We start from the raw sequence: 27,033 nt of genomic DNA on the forward strand, positions 1-27,033 counted from the left end.
ACCCGATATTATATTGTATCAGATTCCACCCCATTTGTTTCAAACCCTTGTTTTTAACGAAGTGATTCGGGATTATTGGCGTTATTTACCAATATACGAATACATAAAGATAATTCGTTGACATAAGAAATTTTATTTTCATAAAATCTCAAATATACATTTAGAGCAAGTTTGGAATATTACACGTCTTTCAATATTTTTTAAAGTGGTTGTAGTAGTGGCTGCTTTTAGAGACAAACATGATAAATGAAAATTGCAATGTAATATGTAATTTATATTTTATGCAAAGTATCGGATTATTTAAAAGACTACCTACAATATATTCATGAAACATATTTTCATTAGTTCAAATAAATCCTTAAGGCCATTACACACGAGTAGTTTTAACGATATTTCAGTGCCATATTTATTAAAAAAACTTTATTTCAAAGCCAAATACATACTTCTTGAGTATATTTAAAATAGCCTTTCGATATAATATAGTGTGAAGGTAATTTATAGATAAGTCTTCATGTTATTTTCGTATTACATATTATTTATTGTATTGATGAAAAAAAAGCTGAAAGAAAATAAACCGCTCGTGAATAAAAGCACGCAACCCAACAAGCTTATAGTTTTAATGATAAAATATACCGCATTTGCTGTTCGTTAATATTATAAAGAAAACTTCAGAATAGCTGTAAGCAATACTTAAAAGGATTAAAAACTAGTTTCATTAAGACGATGTTTTTGATATTAACTTTTCGACGTAACCGGTAACTGTCGGATACAATGAAAACATTATAAAGTTGGGTAACTTTTGTAAGAGTAATACTATATTTTGTGACCTATATTAAGCTTAAATCATATGTATTACAAAATATCTCTATATATATAATAATTGATCCATGTAGGGCATTGAAAGACTAACCTTAAAACGTTAGTTGAAAATAAACATAAAACTAATAAAGAGCACACCAAAACTATATTTAAAAAAATTATAGCTATTATAATTTGATTTTAATAGTTAAAACATTATTGATTATTATAATTAATATTAATAGAATTACAATATTCTATTTAAAATACGAAGTCATAAAATAGTTGTTGCGATTCGGACGGTCTTGATAAGGGAATCAAGTTTGAAATATACAATATTTAAAATATTTAAGAAAAATAATCTACTACACGCAAAACTACTTTTTTCACACATTTTTTTTTTTGTTTTTTGTCTCGGAAGAAATTAAGTATTGTAATTATTATTATCTCATTTTTATATATTTTAATTTATTATTTAAAAAAAACATTAGGAATGATATTTGTGGCTTTTTTTTTAATTCTCTGCATGTTGGAACAAATGTTACATAGTTGTTAATGTTTCCGTTAAGTTAATTTGGCAACCATAGTTTCTTTATAGCCAAGTTTTAGACGTTTTTTTGATACTTCGAATGTTTTCATCAAGGTTTGTCTGCTGCAGAGGATCTGGAGACGGTATCAGATTTTCTGTACTCGCTGATACTGTCGATTCAACTGGTGATTGTGGCTGTAATGATTATTAATAATTATTCAGAATGAATATAAAGTAATAAGAAACATTATTAGAAATGTTTATTGGTTTGTTACAAAACTTACAATTATTCCAAATCTACTATCATGAAACTACATACTACCAATGAACCAAATAAATCAAAGTTATTCACTAGCAAAATATAACGTAATAATATGTAATATAATAATATACATATTTATATCTTGAATACAAAAATTTGCGCCATGATTGCCATTTCAAAAAATATGATTTATTGATTGACTATCAATTAGATGGTTATAAAAAAATACCTGAGGTACAGGTCGTTTAGGTTCTGGCGTGGGTTCTTTTGCCTTTCCCTGAGTGGGAGAGAAAGCCCGTTGGCACACGGGAGTGCATGGAGTGATTTCCATTGTCGGTGCTTGAACCTGTTATTTTTAATAACCATTTATCAGCAAATACAATCAATCTTCTTCTAAGATGCTTTTAAAGTTACGTTATACGAAGTCAGGTAATTGCCTGACTCGTGTAAGCGAGTGTTGTTCATTATTGTCTATCCTTTTGATACGTCATTGGTATGCTTCGAATATCACAAATTATCTAAAGTCGCGGATATACTCAGGTGGCACCTGGATAAAAACCCTAGTATGTACTTACTAATCCTGACTAAAATATATCTTTATATCAAATTTCATGCATCCCATCAGCTGATTTTGGGTAAAAGAGTTCTTTAAAATCTTTGACGTTCATAACATCAGTAGGAATTCGATGATTGTGTGAGAGTATAGATGTGAATTTGGTTCGAAAATAGATTATCGCCTGGAATAACATAATAAGCCTCTTTATTCGAGATACCTCGCGAACTAAGCCGCTGGAGAAAGTGTTGTGAATGTTAATGATTAGATATTTATTACAGGAACACATACAGCAGAACAATTTTTTATGAAACTTGGGAAAAACAATAAACAGCAATGTTCAATAGACAACATTTACTTGAATGTTACTCAAAATAATTATTGTCTGATTAAGAAACATTTTTCATTTGTGTACTTTTTACGTAGAGACAAACGCGATGTTAATATTAATATATGTCCCTACGTTTAATAACGCCACTTTAAACCTTTTCATTTTTTTATAAATATTGACAATTTTAAATGATATTACAGTGCCACAAACTTATCTGACCCGGTGGCAAAAACTGGAACTACGTGCCGCCATTTTGAAATGTCACATTTTCACAGACTTTTCATACGGAATATTTTGTTTATATAAAAGAAAGCGACATCAGTGACACTGTCACCGGGTCAGATAAGTTTGTGGCACTATAGGTTTATTAGCCTTGACCTGTCTTTCTGATCTATCACTTTAACTAAATTACCAAAACTTAATCGCCTCGAAAGTAAGTTTGCCGAAATTTGACCCAATTCGTAAAAGCATTAATATTTTACATGTCCGATAAGTGTCAAAATTTAGACAGGGACATACTTTACTGACACTTAACTTCAAAATGAAGTTAAATTAACGTAACTGTATAAAAATTAAATTGAAAAAGCCATTCATAAGACGCATTAATTAATTTAAAATTCTAACATTCCTTTATCCAAGTTGTACTCTTTCAAAGATTTGAATAGTCATAATATTATACATAGTAGGAATGCCTTATGAAAACCGTACACATACAAATTATTTGTGGCTAAAGTTACAGGTCAATATTTTTTTTTCTCTCTGAAAGAGGCAGAATAGATGAATAGAATTTATAATCAGATTTGAATACGATTTGGAATAACATATTATTATTGTGTAAGTCGCAGATTTTTCATAAAATTAAATTTTTGACGAAAAACCGGAAGATGACACGTTTTAATCTTAATTTTATCATAAACCTGTAATTATCCAATTACAAATAAAGAGCGTGTGTACCGAGCACACATATCAAAAGTGAAACTTCTTTCAAAGATACCAAAATCATCGCCTTACTCCATGACGTGACCGTATTGTCATGAAACCTTAAAATTTTACTCTCCGGGTCTCTCTTTTTGAAGTGAAACTTCTTTACGGGCCTAAAGAAGTTTCACTTCAAAAAGTTGAATAGTATTGAGTTTGAGTTTGAGTGTAACTTACCTTAGCCTTACAATACGGTGGTGGAGGGGGCAATGACCCCTTCGGTTTGACGTCAGCCACCGGCCTCGCCACAGCTATGTCTTCAGATGACTTAACATCTGAAGCATCCTGCTATAATGCATTAGATTTTTTACGAGAATTGTTCTAATACATAATATAAACCTAGATATATCTCTATGGAAAACGTTTAAAAGTGTACTCTATAAAAATAAATTGAATTTTGTATTTGGGAATACTTCAAATAATGAATTTCATACAAAACAACAGCTCTTTTTTCATTGAAATTAATACATTTATTCTAATCATGTAGTGTGAAATAATAAAAATATAGATACTAAATATAGATACTCTTAGATTCGTTAACAAAAAAATATTGCTAAGAATTTTTAATAGGTATACAATCATGTTATTACTTATATGTATGAATTTTTTGAAAAAAAATAATTATAATAATGTAAGCTCTACTAATAATTATGATAATTATTAATAACAATTAATTATGTTTAATTATATTTAAAAAAATAATCACTTACTTGATAATCTCCCGGCGGTGACGACGGTTTCCTTTTAACAACCTTCGGCACGGTCGTTGGGTCCGTAACACGTTTCGATTTCAATGGGCTTGGATCCACTACGAAATAAATAAATAAACAGATACTTAAAAAATAGAAATAAAATATACATATATATATATATTATAAACAAACACGTAAAGAAAAGAAATATATAAATAATATTAAATTTACGTTCACAATGCATCAAGTATTTATAGTTTTTATCTAAAAGTTGTAGCTTTTTTATTGTATTAGTATAATATTGTTATTGTTAACAATAACATAAAAACCCTTCACATGTTTTTTCATGGCCACGTGACTATGGCCCTTCATACTAAACTTGCAGTTTAAATTATCCCAGTAGGTATATTTAGTAAACGAAAACTTAGCTTTAAACATCCCCAGGGTTCCAATAAAAGCCATTTAAACTTATATAAATTACAAAACAATGTTAAAGTCGAAAAATTATTACTTCTCAACACAAGTTATGAAAACAATGTTTTGTTTTAAAATTACAGGTAAGTATGTCGAAAATCTTATGCTATGAGGATACAATATATGATTACTCTTATAAAAGTTAAAAAATAGAGAACATTGTTAAATTTATTACTCAACTAGCTTCCGCCCACGACTTTGTACGTGCATCCCCGTTTTTCCCCGTTCCCGCAAGAATTTCGGGAAATCCTTTCTTAGCGGATGCCTACGTCCTAACATCTACCTGCATGCCAAATTTCAGCCCGATACGTCCAGTGGTTTGGGCTGTGCGTTGATAGATCACTATATCAGTCACCTTTGAGTTTTATATATATAGATATAATAATCTATAAGAAACTCTATATCCTATTAGACTCTTAGAAACTAAAGTTTTAGCCTCAAAAAGGCTAAAAGAACGGAGGCTAGAAAGTACGGATAATATTTTAAACTTTTTTTGATTGATCTAGATTAAATTTGACACCAATATAGATTCATTTTATCAAGAAAACGAAAAACAACAGTTTAAATAAATAAAGTACCTACATAGATCAAACACAAGAAAATACGATAGAGCATAGACAAGAATATATTTTAATAATTAGCTGTTTTTAGGGTTCCGTAGCCAAAATGGCAAAAACGGAACCCTTATAGTTTCGTCATGTCCGTCTGTCCGTCTGTCCGTCTGTCCGTCTGTCACAGCCGATTTACTCGGAAACTATAAGTACTACAGTGATGAAATTTGATGGGAATATGTGTTGTATGAACCGCTACAAAAATATGACACTAAATAGTAAAAAAAAGAATTGGGGGTGGGGCCCCCCATACATGTAACTGAGGGATGAAATTTTTTTTTTCGATGTACATACCCGTGTGGGGTATCAATGGAAAGGTCTTTTAAAATGATATAAAGTTTTCTAAAAAACATTTTTCTTAAAGTGAACGGTTTTTGAGATATCAGCTCTCAAAGTCGTAAAAAGTATGTCCCCCCCCCTCTATTTTTATAACTACGGGGTATAAAATTCTAAAAAAAATAGAGGTGATGCATGCTAATTAACTCTTTCAACGATTTTTGGTTTGATCAAAGTATCTCTTATAGTTTTTGAGATAGGTTGATTTAACTGTAATTTATTATATTTGCTGCTACGGAACCCTTTGTGCGCGAGCCCGACTCGCACTTGGCCGGTTTTTATTAAATATATATTTATTTACATACCCGATCTCTGTTCAATCTGAGGGTTACTCGGTCCTGCAACAGGACTACTGCTTCCAACTCGACAAGGTGACGGGTTTCTTGAAGGAGTCTAGTAAAAAATATAATCATTATTTTGAAACAGAACATTATAATTCTGAGCTTTTGTGTTTCGTGATGTATCTATGATACCTATTTTGAATGTAGAGCGAATAAAACTAAGTAACTGTGTTCATGTATTTTTATTATACTTGTCGGTCGGCGTGGTTGGTAGTGATCCTGCCTTCCAAGCATTGGCGTGGTCGTGGGTTCGATTCCCACCCGGGGCAAATATTTGTGTGATAAACTCTGTTTGTCTGATCTATGTTTGCTCTGAGTCTGGGTTAATTATTTATATAAGTATTTATTTAAAATTATACATGTATGTTTATCAGCCATCTGGCTTCCATAACACAAGCGAAAGCTTAGTATGGGATCAGATTGTGCCGTGTGTGAAAATTGTCCCGAAATATTTATTTATTTATTTATTATACTAGTATTTAAGTGTTTGGTTTTATGCGTGTAAAATATGTGTAGAAATTTAACACTTTAGAACGGATATAAACGCTATCAATTATTCATTGTAGTACCTATTTAGCCCGAAGTTACTGAACGGCGAACTTAGTCGGTGCGGGCTCACTAACAAAAGTGTGTCATTTTGTTCAATATGACCATATCAAAACAATCAAATAGAAAATTAAGTATATTAAATGAAAGTAAACATATAAGTTTTTATTACCTTAAAAGTAAGCTTTGATTGGTGTTTAGCTTCCATCGTAGGAGTTGGTGAAAGAAGCTCCCTTGTCGCCGATAAATAATTTCCTGGCAACAAAATATACGTAGGTAGGTATATAAGAATCATGTATTCATTTGTAAACAATTTTAAGCACGATGGTTAATAGATATTAGATAAGCATAGAAGCAAGTCCTGATTTCGATTCCCAATGGAGACTTACACAAAATTGTGATACGTCATCCTTATACTAATATATTAGCTCTCCACCCGCGGCTTCGCCCGCTTTATCTAAAAACCTTCGTCGAGAATCATTCTACTTATTAAAAAAACGCATCAAAATCCGTTGCGTAATTTTAAAAAATTTAAGCATACAAACGGACATAGGGACAGAGATTAGAGAAAGCGACTTTGTTTTATACTATGTAGTGATTGGTGATTCTCTGTATTGTAAATAAAAACTAGCCTATGTTATTTCTCAAGTATTTAGTTTCTTACAAATTATATAAATCTATCTAGTGGTTACGGCGTAGCCTAGCAAACAGTAGAAACTTTTCGTTCTAATATTCGTGGTTTTATTTCAATGCTGCCAAAAATTATGCCAAAGTATTTCCCCAAAGTGCTTCGGATTATAACTATAATTAGGATTATATAGTACCTTTCTTTATAATTTTCTGAATTAAATGTGCTAAGTTTTCGTGCTAAATATCCAGAATATAAAACACTAGCTAGCTAAATCTCATACTTAATATAATTAAGCTTAATGTTTTTTGTAACGTGAGGTCTAATGTTACTATTAAAATAAATCCATATGGTGAAAAAACTTTGACAAATTATGCCTCTTGGTGAAAACTGCGTGAAAATGCTTTATACATACATAACTAGCTTTCCGCCCGCGACTTCGCCCGCTTTGTCTAAAACCTAATAAATTATATACCTTCCTCTTGAATCACTCTATCGATTAAAAAAACGCATCAAAATCCGTTACGCAGTTTTAAAGATTTAAGCATAGAAAGGGACAGAGAAAGCGACTTTATTTTAACTGTATTTCCTACTAATATTATAAATGCGAAAGTTTGTGAGGATGTCTGTGTATTTGTTACTCTTTCACGCGACGACTTTCACACGAGGGTAACTTGGATTAACACATAGGATAGGTTTTATCCTGGAATTCTCACGGGAACGGGAACTATACGGGTTTTTCTATGAAAACGCGGGCGGAGCGCTAGTATTTTATAAGAATGCAGATTTATTGAGGCGGTGTTTTGTTTTATTATATTTTTTTCATTCCTCACCATCAGTCCTAGGCATAACAGGTGTTCTCAAATCAACACTAGCTCCCACATCCTCGGACATATCCTTGATCAGCTCCATGAGGGTATGGCCGGGAGACACCGGCATCTCTATTGGCGTTGTACTTCGTGACATTTCTGTTAAATTTAGTTTATTTAAGAACCCCTTTTTGAAATTTATTGAGTTAAATGTCAATATTATAATAGACCCAAGATTCAATTAGACAACTACATTGCGATCATCAAGGTATAACAGGCCTATGTTGAAAAAATTATGGGTAATCAAATGACCAAATTTACCACGGCAATTGTCGGAAAATAAAAATAAATTCCGACTTTGTGGACCACCATTTTTGTACGGCATCTGTGTCATACTATTTCTATACTGCTTTTAATCCATTATTCCGCAACGCCGTACAAAAATCATGGAGACAAGGGGAAAAAATCTCTACCTGTACTTGAGAATTCAAATGACCCATAACTTTTTCAACATGGGCCTGTAGTCTATATGATTACCATTTTAAAATTTTATATGAGGTGTAATTTTCATGTGCTTAGGTGATTTTCATTGATTGTAATTGTGATGATTTTAATTTGTAATAGATAGACGATATTATGAGTAGAATTAATAAGTGCGTAGATAATACAAAATACAATAAATGAAACACGATGAACACATATATATAACATTTGACGATATAACGTGAATACATGATGATGAAGATGATGATGATTTTTTGACTTATACAAAATCATGTTCTATTCACCTGGTAAAGGTGATCTCATAACCAGTCTCTTAGCGTGGTCCATCGCCTGCTGCAGCTTCTGCTGACTTCTGAATGACTCTCGGGTACGACATCGTCCGATTTGAGACCTAAATTATTGTATTTATTATTGCCCTATAATTTTATATCGGAATAGTATACATCGATAGATAAAATAGCTTTGTGTCGTTGCTTTCATAACATATATTGTGAAATGGGCTTTGATAGTTTGTCAAATAGTTAGGAACTCTTGTGCGTATTTATATTAAGTGTTTGTGTCTAATGTGTCCTTTCGTTTTGTTACCTTTGTATCGGTGCAAATAAATGCACCAATTATCATGCATTCATTCATTCAACTTTAAAATAGACTTACAATACAATAGGTATATATTGTAGATACATAATAAAATAAATAATCGCCATGAACAGCTGTTTTATTATCATTAACAATGTGATATTTACCAACAATCTTTACGATTAAAAAAATAAAAACCAACTTACGACATTCCCGTAGCAACAAGCGCCTGTTTCCACTTGTCATTGCTATTCGCTGCTGCAGCCATTCTTGCGATGCGTCTGAACCTCGCCAGAGCATCCTCGTTAGCTGGTCTTCCTTCCTCATCCATCACGGAGACGGGAGCCACTTGGAAGTCCTTCATGAGACGCCGCTCCCAGATCTTCATGCGTTTGGCGAGAACAGCTGTTAGAGGAAATATAGTTATGTGATAAGTTACTTCTAATACTAGGCCAACTAATACAAACGTGCCTGGAAGAGATCACTACTAAGTGATAAGGCCGCCAAATACACTAAATTGCTTCTTGCTTTTATTTTTGTATATTTTAGTATCTAAGACTGTTTAGGTGTATTAAAAAGTAAAATAAATATTATAACTTATACGAACTACAGACCAGTATAAACAATTTTTTTTCACAAAAATGCTTTTTCATATTTTCAAAACCATTTTCCTCAAAATTATAAAGATTCTGAACTTTTAGCATTTATATAGATAGAGCACATTAATATTACGATAACAGAAATATTTTATACATACTCTATATAACCTTTATAAAAGCAGGTGTAATATAAACCAATTAAACATGAGACATTCTTAAATGATTACCAGATAATACCAACCTTACTGATATTATTAACCATAAGGATATAATCCCCATTTTTGTCCAATACCATATTGACCATAGCTTTTTATAATACTTACTCTTTTCCTTCCGATCAGTGAAGCTCACATCCATGCCGTTCCTTCCAAACACATCCAGCAATTCATATCTCAGGGCTGACACGTCTCCCTTCAGTTCGTTAATATCATCTTCGGTAACAGGATCGTCATCTAACTTCCTGTGCATTGCGGATACGTAGCGCCAAACGAGCGCGCGGATTACCGCTGTGTAGCGCACGTCGTGCTCTTTTTCTTTGTCAACCTAAAGGAATAATTGTGAACTCGAATTCATAAAGCTATTAATATTACTTAAGATGACAAAGATGGCTTATATCTTTGTCAACCTAGGAAATATTAAAATTAGTAGATATTATCTCGAAAGTAGTAATAAAATTCAGGAGAGGCTTAACCAAGTCTTGTGTGCGTATGTTCTGTTCTTTTTCTACTACGATTTTCAGAAAACAAAACCAGTCTTGAATTCCTCTATGAAGTGGACACAAATTACTTCTAGGTAGTAGGTAAGTATACTTTTTTATAAACAGACTTTTAATAAAGTGCTATGAGTGCGAGTAACTATAACTATAACTTACACAACGAAGAATAACTTTAAATGTATATGCGACGAAAACTTAACTCAAACCGCATAAAGTTACTTCAGCTATTCCATGCATAAATAACATCCTTTTAATTGAAACCCTTTACCCTTAAACGTCCTATCATATCTCAATATGAGCTTCAAAATATATCATAATCAAGCTCCCTAAATTAACGCCATAAATATGATTAATGAACACGACTATAACACGATTATGAAAACTTTAGTTTAAATAGATATACTATAGCTTTAAGCTTGCTTAAATTGAACACATGCTGAGTTAAAACTTAATGAACATTACTAAAAGTGAATGTTTATCAACGCATTTTCGCATCAGCATGTTTTGTAAAAATGTAATTTTTACGGTGATTATACGTGCGTGGGCTAACTGTTTACCTTTCGCACATTTTGCAATAGAACCTTGAAATAACAGCAAATCAAAATGTTTTACGCAGTGAATGAATAATATTGTAGACTTAAAATAATTATTGTACTGATGTTTCACATTTTGGATAAGTTAACTACCTACTAAAATTTTAAGAAATCAATTCGAATTTAAGAAATAAGTTAACTACTTAAATTTTAAGAAATCGATTCGATATGAATCGAAAAAATTCCCAATATGCAAGTAAGCACTACATATTCGAATTGGACTATGTAACTGTGTTTCGACGATGTAACTGTGAAACGTTAACAGACAAACTGACAGATTACAACAATATCAATATGGGCTGATTTTTCAAACCTTTCCTGAAACTTATCATTATGGAATGGAAACAACCATTTTTAAAAGAATGTTTTTTTTTATTACCTAGATACTAACTTGCCACCCGCTTTGTCTAAAACCTAATAAATTATATACTAAAACCTTCCACTCGAATCACTCCATCTATTAAAAAAACTGCATCAAAATCCGTTGCGTAGTTTTAAAAATTTAAGCATACAAAGGGACATATGGACAGAGAAAGCGACTTTGTTTTATAGTTTATACTATGTAGTAATTATGTAATTAACTTCAATGAACGGATAAGTTTTAAGCATTAAAATTAATATTGAAGAAGTCGGTTAAAAATTGGCCTTCAGAGGAGTATCTCTTACCTTAACTTTCACTTTCTTATCACTATCCTTTGATTTGAACAGCTTCATGACACGTTTGGGGGTGGGGAAGATATTAAACGGTGGGGGGAGCGTGGGACTATCCTCGAAGTAGCTCATCCAAAGACGAGTACGAGCAAATTTCCACTCCACGTCTGAATGTTCCTGATATATGAAAATTATGATAAGAATAATGTTGATTTTAAATTCATAAAATAATATTTGTAGATGGATTTGAATATTTTCAAATTATTGTTTTTTTGTGGTGGTAAATATACATTTAGGAAACGAAGACTAAATTAATTGAAGGCATGTTAGAAGCCAAGTTACCACGTTCTATGTCACATCTTTATCATCTATATTCACTTTCTATATCTATTTGGTTTTCAATAATTTCGCACTGTTCACATATTTTATATTATACTTAGTTATAATTTTGCTTTTGATGATTTTTTATCTATTTTATAAATCGATAAAACAGCGATACGGTAACCGAAGGGAATAAGGGTGATGCGTTTACTAAAATCGATACTACCTTAATTGAATTACATCAGTGTATTAAGGCAGATTAGGTTGGACTTCTTTATAAACTGGTAGGTAACTGCTATGTTGCATGTAATCAATGTACTTTTATCCTAATAAATTAATGATAAACTTAACATCAAAATAAATCAAAATATTGAAGTATTTCTAGCAAGTTGGAGCACCGTTAAGTGCAGAACATGACTATTATAACCATAAAGTCCTACATTCAATCAATGATACTAAAAATACGTCGCAGAAAGGGAATATTTTATCCGTAACTCGATCAAGGAATCAAAAAATTGGTGTTTGAGTAAAATTTATCATGGAACAATTATATAGTTACCTATAAAATAAAAAACAGTTTCAAAAAGTACTCACATCAATATGAGCATAAGAATTCGACATCATGGCAATGAGGAGGTTCAGTAGAACAATCACATTGATCACCGAGTAGGAGCCGAACATGAGCAGACCCCAGAATCTGGTGTAGCTCTTGATACCAGCCAGCTCAAAGTTCTCCAGACCAACCATGCCGAAGGACGCCCAGAAAAGTGATTGGGAGGCTTCGAATACGCTAGTGAAATAAATTTTGGGCTGTTTTTAATTGAAGAGATACAAGAACAGTATATGAACATTAACATTTTCAGGTTTATCTTAATAAAATAGAAATTAAATACAGACAGATTAAATAAATGCTATATTGAAATAATAAAGAAATAACATACGTTCTTAGACAATACATAAAGTTGATTAATTTTTACAGACACAATGATGTCAAGTATAATATGAGTTAAAATGCATTTTTACATGTTTTAATCTGGCGATGGTATGTTTTCTTAAACTAATGATGCATACATATTATGGACACCTAGGTTCTATTGCATTAGCAGTAGATATCGATTATTTTGAATTAAATATAAGCTTTATCTAGCTTACAAAACTCATATTTTAATGCGTTATTTCAATACGAAATAAGACACGTATCGTACAATTGAATATAAATTTTATTAAAAGAATAATATTAGCAAAACTTGATTTCTCATACTACATATTAAAAACCCAATAGAAAAATTAATAAGCATGATAATCCATCGTAGTGCGTAGCGTCATGCAATCCACTTCATCAATTTTTAACGTATTCATTTTGACATTTATATCTTCTTCGAGCTGAATTTGTGTTTGTAGAAGGTAACGTAGAGAGGCGTTGGCTTCATGAAGCATCTGCTGTAGCTGCTCTGTGCTATGACGTAGCATTTCACATTCATAGTACAGGGATTGTCCAGGAGGATCACGTACTAATTCAGCACCAACCCTTTGCGCCCTCCTTCCCAGTCTTGTATGAGCTAATGCAGTATTCCCTTCTTTGTCAGCTAGAGCTTTTTGCAACTGCAATATATTGTTCTGCATATCAGAAATCTTCTGAGTCGTTTCTCTGTGCATATCTTCCAATTTTGCCTTTGCACGTTTCGTATCTTCAATACGCTCATTGATTTCATGATTACATTTGTTGTACGCTCCCCAAAGATCATCAATAACTTGTTTTAACAGAGTATCAATAAAGACTCGAATCGGACGAGCACTGGTTACTTCTCTGGCAGCTAACTGAATATTTTTTGCGGAATACGCGTTGTATTCATCAGCTGATATATTCGCTGGATCGAGATTGGCGTAGCCTTCGTAAATAGATAGGCAAAGATTAGTTGGTTTAAGAGACAGTGAACCCTGATCTAAATCGATCGCTGCTTGTTTGTACTGCAGGTCTCGATCAAGAAGATATCTAGTAGATCGAAGGCGTCTCATTTGTTCATTTAATTGTTCCAAAGCTCGCTTCAGAAGGCTCTGGCCACCGAGGATTGTAGTGATCTCTTGCTGAAGAGCATGTTCTACCTCGTCGACGACTAAATCGATACCAATGCGGCCGTCTCTCAACATCAAACACTTACGGCATATAGTAAGAGCATTAGACTGTAAAGAAGCGAGGCAATCTTGCAGACGAGTTTTATAAACGCTCAACGCTTCTAGTTCAAGGCAAATTTCTTTCCTTTGAATTTGCAGCTCATTCTTATTGAATTCTATATCACCGATGCGTTCTTCTATGCGTCGATCTGATGTCGCTTTCATGATGTCAGCTCGTTCGGCAGTTTCTTCTCGTATTCTTTCTGATTCCCTGATCACGCGATCAGCTAGCTGCTGCTGATCTTCTGTATTTCTGCAGCGCATGTCGTTGCTCAACTTCCATTCTGCTAACGTGAACTTTGCAGACCTTGGCGGCATACAAACTATGGCCTGTTCAGATAGCCTTGTAGTCGCTATAGGTGCTCCTATAACGTGACGAACACCAAACTGTTCTTCTCCCATTTTTATTGATTTTAGAACTTATAAAATTATGATTTCACGGAAACAAATATGACACTGGAATAGTTTATACAAATTGACATAACTGTTTATTGTCATGGCAACTAGGTCAGATGGTTAAACTCTGTGGTTAAGCTTTATATCGAACAAACAAAAAGTTTGCAGTTTTAAATCACTTTGCAATGTAGTAATGGAGTTTTATTTGATGAATTGCAGTGAATATTTTTATTTTTAGTTCAAACAAAAGTTAAAGCTCAAAGTTTTATGTAGGAAATAGCTAAGTTATTCATTTCTCATCACATATTAAATTGTTTTTTGTAGCTATCATTAATACAGTATTATATCACGACAGGACGAATAATTAGGTATGCATATATCATCATTATTAATATTTATTTAAAATAGACGAAAAAATAATTTCATGTTTATAGGAATTTCTAAGATATGTATCACTCTCATCTATACAACAAAGATAGCATTAGCAAAGTTTTTTTTTTTAATATTATGATTTATCTTTAATATTAACAGGAATTATGTTTTCTACAACTCTAGCGATTACCTTCTAGCCTTTACTCGCTGACTCACTTTCCGAAGCTCCGCCACTTTGAACAAGAATCACCGGCTTTATCCCAATCAGGGAGACCCCCGGGCAAAACATAGCACTTTTGCTTTTCCAGATCAGCGAAATACCATAGCAATTGGTTTAGACCTAGTAATTATTGTGTGTTCTTTAGTACAAGATAGCATTATTTTATAAAATGAGTTGGATTCATGTTGGACTATTAAATATTAAGCATTAAGCTGTGATATGATCAATTTCATAGATTTTAAAGGTAAAAGCTGAATAAAGCTTGAGAAGTTCTCATTTCGCACGTTTTTGCCGAAAATAATTCCCCAATGCATAGTGAAATATCACCTGATACAAGAATAACTTTGGCTGCTCAGAAATTATATTTGACCAAAAATTAAAATCCTATATTTTTAATTGATTTCATAGTCCTAATCTATACAGTATACATATAATAAATCTGTAGAAGGGTCAATTCTGTACATTGAAAATATTGAAAAAATAAATAGCAGGGGGTGTTACTGGATCGATACCAAACCCAAATATGTGATTAAAAAATTTTTTGTCTGTCTGTCTGTCTGTCTGTCTGTATGTGAAGACATCACGTGAAAACTAACGGTTCGATTTCGATGAAACGTGGTATAATTATACCTTATTATCCTTGGCGTAAAATAGGATAAGTACTTTTTATCCTGAAAAAATACGTAGAAAAAAAATTAATCTTAATTTTTCAGTTTTATCCATAGACGTTGTTCTGTAGAACCGCGAACACACGTTGCGTATTATTATAGGCCTAGCCGTATTTGGGTCCAATAGGTATTTATAAGATGTCATTGTCAGAATTAATCAAAATGGAGACCATCCACGCGAAGACCGACATCCGCGAGGACGGAGTCGCGGGCGGAAGCTAGTGCATAATAAAACTATATCGAATGAACCGTTAAATGTTATAATTTTCATCTCTTTGAAAAATCCAACTATAAAAACTTACCGCAAGCGAAGGCAAAGAGCACAAGACTATAAATGAAGAAGAATTTAACGATGTCAATCACCATCCTGCCCAGAGAGATCTGCAGTGGACCCAAGTGTGGATTTATGGAAAACAGGTGTATTAGTTTTAACGCACTGTAACAAAATATATTTATTAAATAGCTAAAATATATTTATAAATATACATACTACATAAGAATCAAATATAATATTATCATGTTTCATAATCATGGTATAGGTGAAAGTTTTCAAAAAATCTAAATTATGATGTATAGGAGAAATAAGTCAGAAATCCAGAAGTACATTTAACTATTTAGCACACAATATAAAAAGTCTGTCTTGTAATTTCTTAACATTTTTTGTACATTAAAAATATCTGCATATTTTTGCACCGAAAAAGTCTGCCATAAAAAACAAATCACCTGAAAATATTTGCAGCGGCGAACAGCCCCTCAGCGATCAACTGAGGATCAAAATCATCCCAATGTTCGCGTGGTATAAACCTGACTTTCGGATCCTTCTGTATTTCAGACGACTGTTGCAAGTAAGCAGCAAAACGTAGTATTGCTACAGCAAAGTACAGGGAATTCCGGGTGAAATCTATAAAGTTCCACATGTTGCGAAGGTATGAGCGAAAACCCTCTGTGTACATCTCTTGCGTTTCCTCCCAGATGAAACCTTGTTTATAAAAAAAAAATTAATAAATGATTGTGAATTTTAAGATTTGAATATAGAATGAAGTGTGTCAATCGTGTTAACATTATCAATTGTTTTCTATTTAATTTTTTTTATATTTAAAGGTGATGCTTTTAAAGCTAGATGAGTTTGATTTTTCCATTTTCATTTTGCTAGCGGTTTTTTCAATTATAAAGATTTAATAAACTTTATGCGGTTCGTCTTATTTAATTGAAAAAAAACAACCTTTTGAAAAAATACACACTTTTTGTCAAAGTTACTTTCATTTTAATTAATTTCCAACCAAATAACTTCATTTAAATACTGCACAAACTTACCAACTACGTATATCAGAACGATTATTTCTAGAACCGTCGGTCCATTGCCTCTCTGTTTCTTTAATTCCTCTTGAAGTTGTTTCACCATCCAATCTGGACCAAATAACTGCACAACTTGGACCTCCGCTCTTTGGGAAACCAGGATTAATATTACTGTAATAAATAAATAATTATTGTTCTTATGTTCTTTTTGTTGCAAGTTGTGTGTATGTGTGGCTAAATCGCAATATTTGTCTATTATGTTAATTTAGAATACTTATTATAATTTTAATCTGTGTCTAAATAAGATAATGTAATTAAATTAAATATGTAATTCCAATCTAAGTAATTGATAAATAATCACACAGCAGCCAAATTAAACATTAAATAATTATATAAAAAAATATTTTGAAAATATGTAACTTAAAAATATAATTAGTTACTAAAAAATTAAACTAGTTACTTAAAAATCAACTTACACAAGAAAAACAGATAACTAGAGGCATGTATTAAAAACTTCATGAACGGCTTCCTCATGAGTTTGCCAGTAGCACAATTCGGAGCTACCATGTACAAACAGCAGTAGTATGGGAATAGTAGTGCTACTCTGATGATTATCATCATTTTCTCGAGGTTCGACTTCCTACGGAACCCGGGGACACCTTCGTACCATATTGACGCAAGGAGCTGCTGGATTTTTGGATGCGCTACGAACTGTTGATAATAATTATGTAAGAAATACATGAGCATACACAATTATTACTTATCTATACTTAATATTTTTAAGCTGAAGAGTTTGTTTGTTTGAACGCGCGAATCACAGGAACTACTGGTCTGATTTGAAAAATTATTTCGGTGTTAGATAGTCCATTTATCGAGAAAGGCTACCTAATTACCTATATATCATTACGCTAAGACCAATAGGAGCGGAGCACTGCGGGTAAAACCACGGGGCACAACTAGTAATTAATAAAGGACGTATCGGTAACCTGTACGGGATTTGAAAAGATTTAGATACCCATGTCTATAAAAGAAGAAGAAGTAGTTAGTCTATAAAACTACGATATTTCAATAATATTTCATAATAATTGAACTTTAAATACCTAATTGTAGAATTTTATGGATTAAACGCAAAAGCTTTATATCACTGACTTTAATAAATTTTCTAATTAACTTAAATAAATCAAGTTCAAAGAGAATGAGAACAATCACAGTATAAAATGTTCTAATGTCAAACTCACTTTCTTCTGCTTAAAGTCCACAGCAAGTTCCAACCTAGCCAATTTCATGGGTTCCCCCTCTTCAAAGGGCGGTCCTTCAGGATCATAGTTCAGCATGATGGCTAACTCTTGGGAACTTCTAGATTGATCTAGAAGGTCCACTGCGAACTTTTGCACTTGTTGTCGCAGTTCTAAGTAGTCTGCTTTGCACTCCTGCGTAAGAAAAGTTTAAGAAGAATAATGTCTGGAATCAAAATATAAAGAGGGCATTTTTTTATAATATTTGAGCGAATTATGAATAATGACAAGCTACTTAGAGCGAAATAAATAATTCGAAGTATCCAGGCAACATAAAAGCTATTCCTATGTATTATATTTTGATCCTATATCCTTGATGATGTAATATAGTAATCTGACATTGTAACGAATAACAATATTTGTAGATAGAATAAGTCTCTTTTAACTGTAAATTTCTACCAAATGAAGTACGAGTATCATATTATGTTTTCGTAACGAAAGAGTCCATAATATTATAATCATTTAAAAACTTGTCCAAATAAAATATTGAATTGCCTTTCTCATTTTTTTATTTTTGTCGAAATATTAATTAATAGCTTTTCTTTTACCTGTTCAGCAAAAGCCAAAGTCCGTAATTCCCAGGACAGCTCAAACGCAGTGAGCACGGGATCGTTAGACGACAACGCGATAAGCGAAGGCGAAGCGAGCGCGCGATACGCGTTCAAGCGGGCGAGCGAATGGCGGAGCGGGTCCTCTGTGGACTCTGTGATGCATTCGTCGCAACCACAACTGATAGAAAATTAATAAATAAATAATGTAGAATTGGGAACTTCCTCTTTTTTTTAAATTGAGATATAAGGAGAATATATTATTTGTGTACTAATCGTCAGAATCAAATTTGTTGTGTTTACAAAATCTTTGATGTATTGAAGGACACAGGATATCTAACAGGCTTAAAATAAACATAATTAGATAGATACAGGTACAGCTCTGTAGATCTTATTATGTGTAAGCACTTTTGGAAATTGCAATTAAAATATTTTTTAAAAAGCTATGTAAATATTTAAAAACTGATTGTTTGCATACCCCTTTAGGAATATACAATTCGGTAAAATATAGATAAAGTAGGTACTACTGATAACATTTCGGTACAGTCAAGGGAGCGAAAATATCGGAATTGATTCTCAGTGGACCAGTTAAAATGAAAATATCAAAATAATAATTCCAGCTTTAAATATTATATTTACCGTATATCATGAGGGTCTGGCAATGTCGCTCCTCTATCCAACAAGAGTTTAATAATTTCGTAGTTATTCTTATGTGCAGCCAGTACCAGAGGTGTGAGGTCGCGGGTAAACATCGCCGTCGTTGGATCTACCTTCTGCCAGCTCTAATAAAAGATATATTTTGATGTTTAAATCAAAGTAATTTTCCGGAGAAAGCTCATATTTAATTTATTCGATTTAAATGACAAAATAATTACACAAAAAATTTCAAATTTCGTTGGATGAATATAAATTTATAAAGAATAGAAAAAATTCGATCACGAGGCGGGACTCGAACCCGCATCCTTCGCGCCATTCCGGGGCGGATGCCTTACCAACTCAGCCACTCGTGACCCGCCAGAGCAATCGAATTTATTCTATTCTTTCAGTTTTATGTGTCTGAAGGGACACACCGCGCGCCATCTATTGAGATGATTAACAACCATTTCAACCAATATGAAGCACTTTTCAGTGAATACAATATTGTAACGATGGAACACGACCTTTTTTGTTGAATTTATATTTTTGGTTTTATGGCATTCAAATGCTTTATAAATATAAATTTATAAAGAATAGAAAAAGGTATTGGTAAGGCATCCGCCCCGGAATGGCGCGAAGGATGCGGGTTCGAGTCCCGCCTCGTGATCGAATTTTTTCTATTCTTTATAAATTTATATTTATAAAGCATTTGAATGCCATAAAACCAAAAATATAAATTCGTTGGATGAATGTCAATGAAACGATAGAATTTAATTTATGCATGTTTATATTAAACATTTTGAAAATGTTCAGTGTTGCATGATATCGATAAGCACAACCTGTATTGTGTACATTTTATTTCAACTATTCTCTCGCCTAGATATTTACTACAATAACAAATAGTAATTATTATTAATTTTTTTCCCGCTCTAAAAGGCGTTCCTTTGCAGATTTGTCGATTAGAAAAATATTTCATACGTACATAAGGCGACGGATGCTTATGAATCAGCTCCTCATGCTCTAAAAGCAGTTCCACGGCTTCCACGAACTCCGCATTAATGGCCTGCAGCAGAGCGTCCTTCGTCTCCACCCCCAGGACCACCAGGAGTTCCACCATCTCCAGGTTTTCACCATCTATAGCGAGGGTTAGAGCACCACGGCCAAGGGAATCTACGCAGTTGATGTCTACGTGCTTCGTGCGATGTGCTTTCTGGATTAACCTGGGGATTATATTAATTCATGTCTTTAAAATTGTATACTTAACATATTTTTAATAAAATATCTAACTATAGAGTTTAGTGTTTTAATAATGTTAGATTTATCACAGCATAATGCATATAACAAATATGAATCAAAATGTTACACTGAAAAGTTTTGCGAACTTAGGTATACAAACTAGCAAAACTATTATGTACTTTCTAAAGTAAGCTACAGCCCTACGTAGGTGGGGCACGGAGTGTGAGGACATACAATGGAGTGAGGGTCTTCCAGAGCGATGGGGAAGGGGGCGGTGTAGTTAAGGCGTGTATTGTAGTACTCGACGACTCACTGGACGTCGAGCTACACACACGCCTTAGCAACAACAACATTGTTGTGGCCACCCTCAGAACCAAAGCATGGGAGATGATTGTAGTGTCCTTCTACTTCGAGCCCGATAAGCCAGTAGGGCCCTACCTGGACAATCTTATGCGGATAGGAAGAAAGTTAGGTTCCAATAGGATGGTCCTGGGAGGTGATGCGAATGCAAAGAGCCCGTGGTGGGGTGGTGACAAGGAAAACCAGCGAGGTAGGGATGTGTCTGCTGTACTGGAAGCAATGGGTATGCACATACTCAATACCGGGGACATCCCGACATTCGATACCATCAGAGGGGGGAAAAGATACTCCAGCTACGTGGATGTGACAGCATGCTCCGACGATCTGCTGAACCGAGTGGGCGACTGGAGAGTAGAGGAGGGTCTCACGAGCTCGGACCACAACGGCATATCATTCGGCATCAGACAACAGAAATCCACAGGCACGAACATAATACGAACTACACGCATATTTAACACACGCAAGGCAAACTGGACTCAGTTTCATGAGAAACTGACCCAGCTGATGTCAGACGGACAATTGACTTCACACGACATAGACACGATACACAGCACACAACAAATAGACGAGGCAATAGACAAATACACACAAGCAATCACACACACATGCAGAGACACAATGCCGACCAAAAAACACACACAGAAATTCACCTTGTCGTGGTGGAATGATGAGCTCGCGCAGATGAAAAAGGAAGTTGCCACGAGGAGACGCAGGATCCGCAACGCAGCACCTGTACGCAGAGACCGCGTTGTTGGATTGTATTTGGAACAAAAGGAGAAGTATGAAAAGGCGGTGAAAGATGCGCAATGTGAGAGCTGGAAGGAGTTTTGCCGGAAACAGGATAGGGAGGGGGTCTGGGAGGGCATCTACAGGGTGCTGAACAGGGCCACAGGGAGAGTGGAGGATCTGCCCCTTATGAGGTGCGGTGAAACCCTCAATGCCCGAAGCTCTGCGGAACTGTTGGCGGAGACCTTCTACCCCGTGGACCTGGAGAGTGGTGAAAGTGAGGAGCAACGTTTGACGCGCCGGCGGGCGAAGTCCTTGGACACCGAACCGCCGATGGGTCCGGACGATCCTCCTTTCATCATGGAGGAGTTGAAGGGAGCCGTTAGGTCCTTCAATCCCAAGAAGGCCCCCGGGGCGGATGGCCTCACGGCCGACATCTGCCAGCACGCTGTAGATTGTAACCCGGAGTGGTTCCTTGCGCTGTTGAACAAGTGCCTCACTGTCGCCTACTTCCCCAAACAGTGGAAGTGGGCGACTGTGGTGGTGCTGAGAAAGCCGGGCAGGGAATCATACCGGGTACCGAAAGCCTATCGACCGATCGGTCTCTTACCTGTTCTCGGCAAAATCTTCGAAAAGATGTTGGTCGCCCGACTCAGGTTCTACTTGCTGCCCAAAATAAGCCCCCATCAGTATGGTTTCATGCCACAGAGGAGCACCGAAGACGCCCTCTATAGACTAGTGAACCATATCAGAAATAAGAGGGAGGAGAAGAAGATTTCTGTTGTGGTTTCGCTGGACATAGAGGGAGCTTTCGACAGCGCCTGGTGGCCAGCCATAAAGGTGCGGTTGGCCGAAGTTGGGTGTCCGGTGAACTTGAGGCGGGTGATTAGCAGCTACCTGAGTGAAAGGGGAGTGAATGTAAGGTATGCAGGTGTGGAAGTGAGTAGGGAAACCAACAAGGGGTGCGTACAGGGGTCCATAGGTGGACCGCTCCTGTGGAACCTCTTGTTGGATCCCCTGCTGTGGATGTTAGAGGAGATGAAAGTGTTCTGTCAGGCGTTTGCCGACGACATAGTGTTAGTGTTTGATGGAGATACGGGTTTAGAAATAGAGGTCAAGGCAAACCGCATATTAGGAATAATTGACGAATGGGGTGTCAGAAACAAGCTGAAATTCGCGCCACATAAGACATGTGCCCTGCTCTCGACGCGAAAACTAAAATATGACAAGCCACGACTTACAATGGGTAGTGTGGACATCCAGTATTTCGATAATATTAAAATACTGGGTCTTATTATTGACGGCGGCCTGACATTCAACGACCATGTTGGGAACGTTTGCAAGAAGGCAATCGCCCGCTACAAGCTATTAGCGAGAGCAGCCAGAGTAAGTTGGGGGCTTAACCCCCAAGTAGTTAAGACTATATATATCGCAGTTATAGAACCGACTATCTTGTATGCATCAGCAGCGTGGGCACCCACAGCGGAAAAGATGGGGGTCCAAAAGAGGCTTAACACCGTTCAACGGGGTTTTGCCTTGAAGATCTGCAGAGCATATCGGACTGTCTCCCTGAACTCTGCGATACTGTTGGCTGGGATTCTCCCTCTTGATCTCAGGATACTCGAAGCTTCGAGGCTTTATGAGATCGGGAGGGGTGTGTCGCACCCGGCGGTGTTGAGGGACAGGGAGGTGGAACGAATGGCACCCGCGATTGAGGACCCACATCCGGCAGAGCAGGTAGAGCTGGGGTTCGGCTTGGTAGATGAGGACACCTATGCCGACGTGGTTGACAGCCACGTCCACAGGGTCTATACGGACGGCAGCAAGATTGAGGGTCGCGTCGGAGCCGCCCTTTCCGTATGGAAAGGTGAGGCCGAGACAAAGGCCGTTAAGCTTGCGTTGCCACCGTATTGTACCGTCTATCAGGCCGAGCTCCTAGCGCTCAAAAGAGCAGTAGACATAGCCTGCAAGAGCGGAGCGGCAAAGGTCGGTGTCTTCAGCGACTCCAGATCGGCGCTCCAGGCGGTTACCCTGAGTTCCCGTCATCCCCTGGCTGTGCAAACACGGGCGGCCCTCCGAAACGCTGCATTGCAGAGGCGGGAGGTCTCCCTGTTTTGGATTAAGGCGCACGCGGGGCTTAAGGGGAACGAACGGGCAGACGAGTTAGCCAAGGAGGCCGCTCTGGGGTTGAGGAGGAAACCGGATTACGATCTGTGTCCTGTTTCATTCGTAAAGCGTATTTTGAGACAGGATACGATCAGCGAATGGGATAGGAGATACGATGTAGGAGGAACGGCCGGAGTCACGAAGCTCTTTTTCCCAAGCGCTGCTGCTGCATACAAGGTAGTCGGGAAAATAAACATCACACACCACACCACACAAGTACTGACTGGTCACGGCGGATTCGCCTTCTACTTGAACAGATTCAAGCTGAAGGATAATCCGTCGTGTCTATGTCAGCCTGGAGTTGAGGAGACGGTTCCTCACCTGTTACTCGAGTGCCCAATTTTTGCAAGCAATAGATATGCTATTGAACAAAGATTGGGCATGGCGATGACGGGTGAGAATCTGCCTTCTGCCCTGGGGGACAAGTGTAGGGATGCGTTCCTACAATATTGTAGAAATATTGTAGTCGTAGTAAACCAAAGGAATAGTGTGTGATATTAGTTAGCTCTTTACTGTGATATAGGATTAAGTTGAATGTTTTTGTGCCGTGTTTTTACCGAATTTTTATAATAATTTTAATTTTTTCAGCATTTTTAGCAATTATTGTATAATATTTTAGTCATTTTATATTTTAGTATTTTTTATTGTATTTTAATATTATCCATCCAAAAAAAAAAAAAAATAAAAAGCAAAAAATGTCTCTGGACTATAATCCAGAGGTGGCGCGAACACCCTGTGATGACGGGTGCCTTTTAAAAAAAAAAAAAAAAAAAAAGTAAGCTACAAAATATTAAATAAAAATTATGATGAAAACACTGATAATTATGAAATTAAAAAGTTTAAATTAACACAAATATTCTTCCTAAAACGACGAGTTAAAAAGAAAAAATGTTGTGTGGTTTTATGAAACCACGGTAAAAGTGAAACTGTTCGAACGGTTCCGAACACTGCTTTGTGTAGCGCATGTCGCGTGACGGTCGGCTGCCGAGTAGGTATACCTACTCGGCAGCCGCGATACACGCGACATGCGCTACACAGACCAAAAAGTTTGAGACGATGTAATAAAAGTTTCACTTTAATAAGACAGCATAAATAATATTTTGCTGGCACAAAAACCCTACGGTTTCTGATTATTACCTACCTATTTATTTACAGTCTCACCTCCTTACATTCGCCATATCTCCTCTTTCCACAGCCATGAGATATTTCTTTTCTTCGATGTTAAGCGTCTTTGGCAGAACCGGCAGTTTGATGGGTCGCCGCATTTTTTCCGCAAGGGCATCGCCCTAAGATTGTTGTGTTATAATATTTATTGAAACAATGGCTTATAAAAACATTAACGATAAATTAACAATTATATTTAATAGACGTAAGTAGGTACAAATGTATTGTAAAATATATAAATAGACATATATTAATACTAGCAGTCCACCCCGGCTTCGCCCGTGGTACATATTTACGTTTTCTCTACGTAAGAACCATCCTCGTACTTCAAGGAATATAATAAAAAAAGAATTAACGAAATCGGTTCAGCCGTTTTCAAGTTATGCGCTTACCAACACATTTTGGGATGTTTCCACCAATAATTATAGGTAAGGACAATTCGTTTTTTTATACCTTAAATTTATAATAGTACACGTAGGTACATAGTAGTAACTAAATCGATACAACCTATGTTATTATTTTTAAATTGTGTACTTAATACTCACATTTTCTACATCTGTTTTGTCTGCCATGATGTTGATGTTGAATGATTAGTTAATTGGAGCAGCATTCGTCCCCGCAAACGAACTCTGCAATTTTTTTAAATATATTTTACATAATCATTTGATAAGTAGGACGTAGTTGATACCTAGGTACTTACATTTTATTATGAGACAAATTATGAAAAGTTTAATTTGAAAAAAATACATCGCAGGATCCATCCATGATCTGTTATCGTTATAACTTTCATGTTGAAAGCAAAAGTCATCTACCTACATCGATTGAACTAGTTCAAAAAAATGTTTGGACCACAAAATCATGTTTACGTTAGCACACATAAGCAAGCATAGCTTCAGCTAAGTCACTCGGTTTTAATTCCCAGAAAAAGCACTGTCACAAAATTTCATCCCCTATTTCAAGCCTGTAGTGGCTGATTTTTGTATGAAGACTCAAGGTCACAGATAGACTGTATCTGTGACCTTGAGTCTTCAGCTATTTTATATCGATTCAAAATTTCATCCAAATCGGTGATGTGGTTTTGCCGTGAGAGCGTAAACAGACATTCATAAGTAGGTACCTATACTAAAATTCCGCCCGCGGCTTCGCCCGCTTTGTCTAAAATTAATAAATTACATATATACTAAAACCTTCCTCTTTAATCACTCTATCTATAAAAAAAACCGCATCAAAATCCATTGCGTAGTTTTAAAGATTTAAGCAAACATAGGGACAGAGAAAGCGACTTTGTTTTATACTATGTAGTGATTAGTATGGATTCTAACATTGTATTCATATCAAAACAAACCTGACCGAATTACCGATACGCACGTGATGGAAGAAGAAACCATACAAAGATTGTCCTAACATCACCTATTTATTAGCATTCCTCGTTAATTGGTTTAACCGTACGGTTTTATATTACAGCTAATCCCTCACTGAACCTGGATTTCCTTAATTGCTCATTGGTTAATGTTTTTTGTTGGTTTTACATGAGCATTATATATTTAGAAATTAAATACTTGTATTTTGCTTCGGTAGGTAATTAATAATCACAATGTTTCAAGACTTTATAGTTACTAGTGGTAACTAGGTATAGGACTGTAGGACATCACGCTGGCCTGATTACACCATACAGGATTTAAAGTTTAAACCTCATCCGTTAAAACCGTTAATCCGTAGAAACATTCATGTTATATCAGTTAGGAACATTTCAATACCTGAATGATATGTTGATTAAAAAATGTTGTGTGGTTTTATGAAACCACGGTAAAAGTGAAACTTAGGCACAAAATTATCGTATTTGTACGATAATATTATCGTACGGTTCGACCGTCACGCGACATGCGCTACACAGACCAAAAAGTTTGAGACGATGTAATAAAAGTTTCACT

The 27,033-nt window shown here is 35.3% G+C and overlaps 2 protein-coding genes and 1 non-coding gene across 3 annotated transcripts; all 3 read right to left on the reverse strand.

Moving 5' to 3' along the window:
* Positions 1 to 1,012: 1,012 nt before the first annotated feature.
* trpl (transient receptor potential-like) lies at positions 1,013 to 25,732 on the reverse strand. The gene is made up of 23 exons (XM_090116776.1): positions 25,648 to 25,732; positions 25,100 to 25,224; positions 20,433 to 20,670; positions 19,454 to 19,596; positions 18,815 to 18,995; positions 18,210 to 18,401; positions 17,448 to 17,682; positions 16,990 to 17,142; positions 16,399 to 16,654; positions 15,978 to 16,111; positions 15,004 to 15,127; positions 12,442 to 12,637; positions 11,542 to 11,703; positions 9,891 to 10,110; positions 9,175 to 9,373; positions 8,677 to 8,783; positions 7,913 to 8,047; positions 6,624 to 6,706; positions 5,870 to 5,957; positions 4,162 to 4,259; positions 3,629 to 3,739; positions 1,819 to 1,935; positions 1,013 to 1,522 (listed from the first exon to the last, which is right to left on the reverse strand). The coding sequence occupies exons 1-23, from the start codon at positions 25,672 to 25,674 to the stop codon at positions 1,391 to 1,393; spliced, it is 3,456 nt and encodes a 1,151-aa protein (XP_089972902.1). The 5' UTR covers positions 25,675 to 25,732; the 3' UTR covers positions 1,013 to 1,390.
* Positions 13,135 to 14,421, reverse strand: Tektin-C (Tektin C). Its single transcript, XM_090116775.1, has one exon. The coding sequence runs from the start codon at positions 14,419 to 14,421 to the stop codon at positions 13,135 to 13,137; it is 1,287 nt and encodes a 428-aa protein (XP_089972901.1).
* On the reverse strand, positions 19,749 to 19,824 carry TRNAS-GGA (transfer RNA serine (anticodon GGA)). The gene has a single exon. It is a non-coding gene; the product is annotated as a tRNA-Ser (tRNA).
* Positions 25,733 to 27,033: the final 1,301 nt, after the last annotated feature.

The sequence above is a fragment of the Colias eurytheme genome, chromosome 26, assembly GCF_061535395.1.
Source record: "Colias eurytheme isolate Ceu_HAF_F1 chromosome 26, ilColEury1 Martin Lab GWU primary, whole genome shotgun sequence".
Classification (NCBI taxonomy): domain Eukaryota; kingdom Metazoa; phylum Arthropoda; class Insecta; order Lepidoptera; family Pieridae; genus Colias; species Colias eurytheme.

Bases quoted from the DNA above. Each gene is read 5' to 3' on its own strand.
- Tektin-C (XM_090116775.1), bottom strand. From the start codon at position 14,421: ATGGGAGAAGAACAGTTTGGTGTTCGTCACGTTATAGGAGCACCTATA.
- trpl (XM_090116776.1), bottom strand. From the start codon at position 25,674: ATGGCAGACAAAACAGATGTAGAAAAT. The intron at 16,655-16,989 runs GTAAGTTTGTGC...TTTATAAACAAG, and splicing joins CGTTCTGATATACGTAGTTG to GTTTCATCTGGGAGGAAACG. The intron at 1,936-3,628 runs GTAAGTTACACT...TAAAAATAACAG, and splicing joins CACCGTATTGTAAGGCTAAG to GTTCAAGCACCGACAATGGA.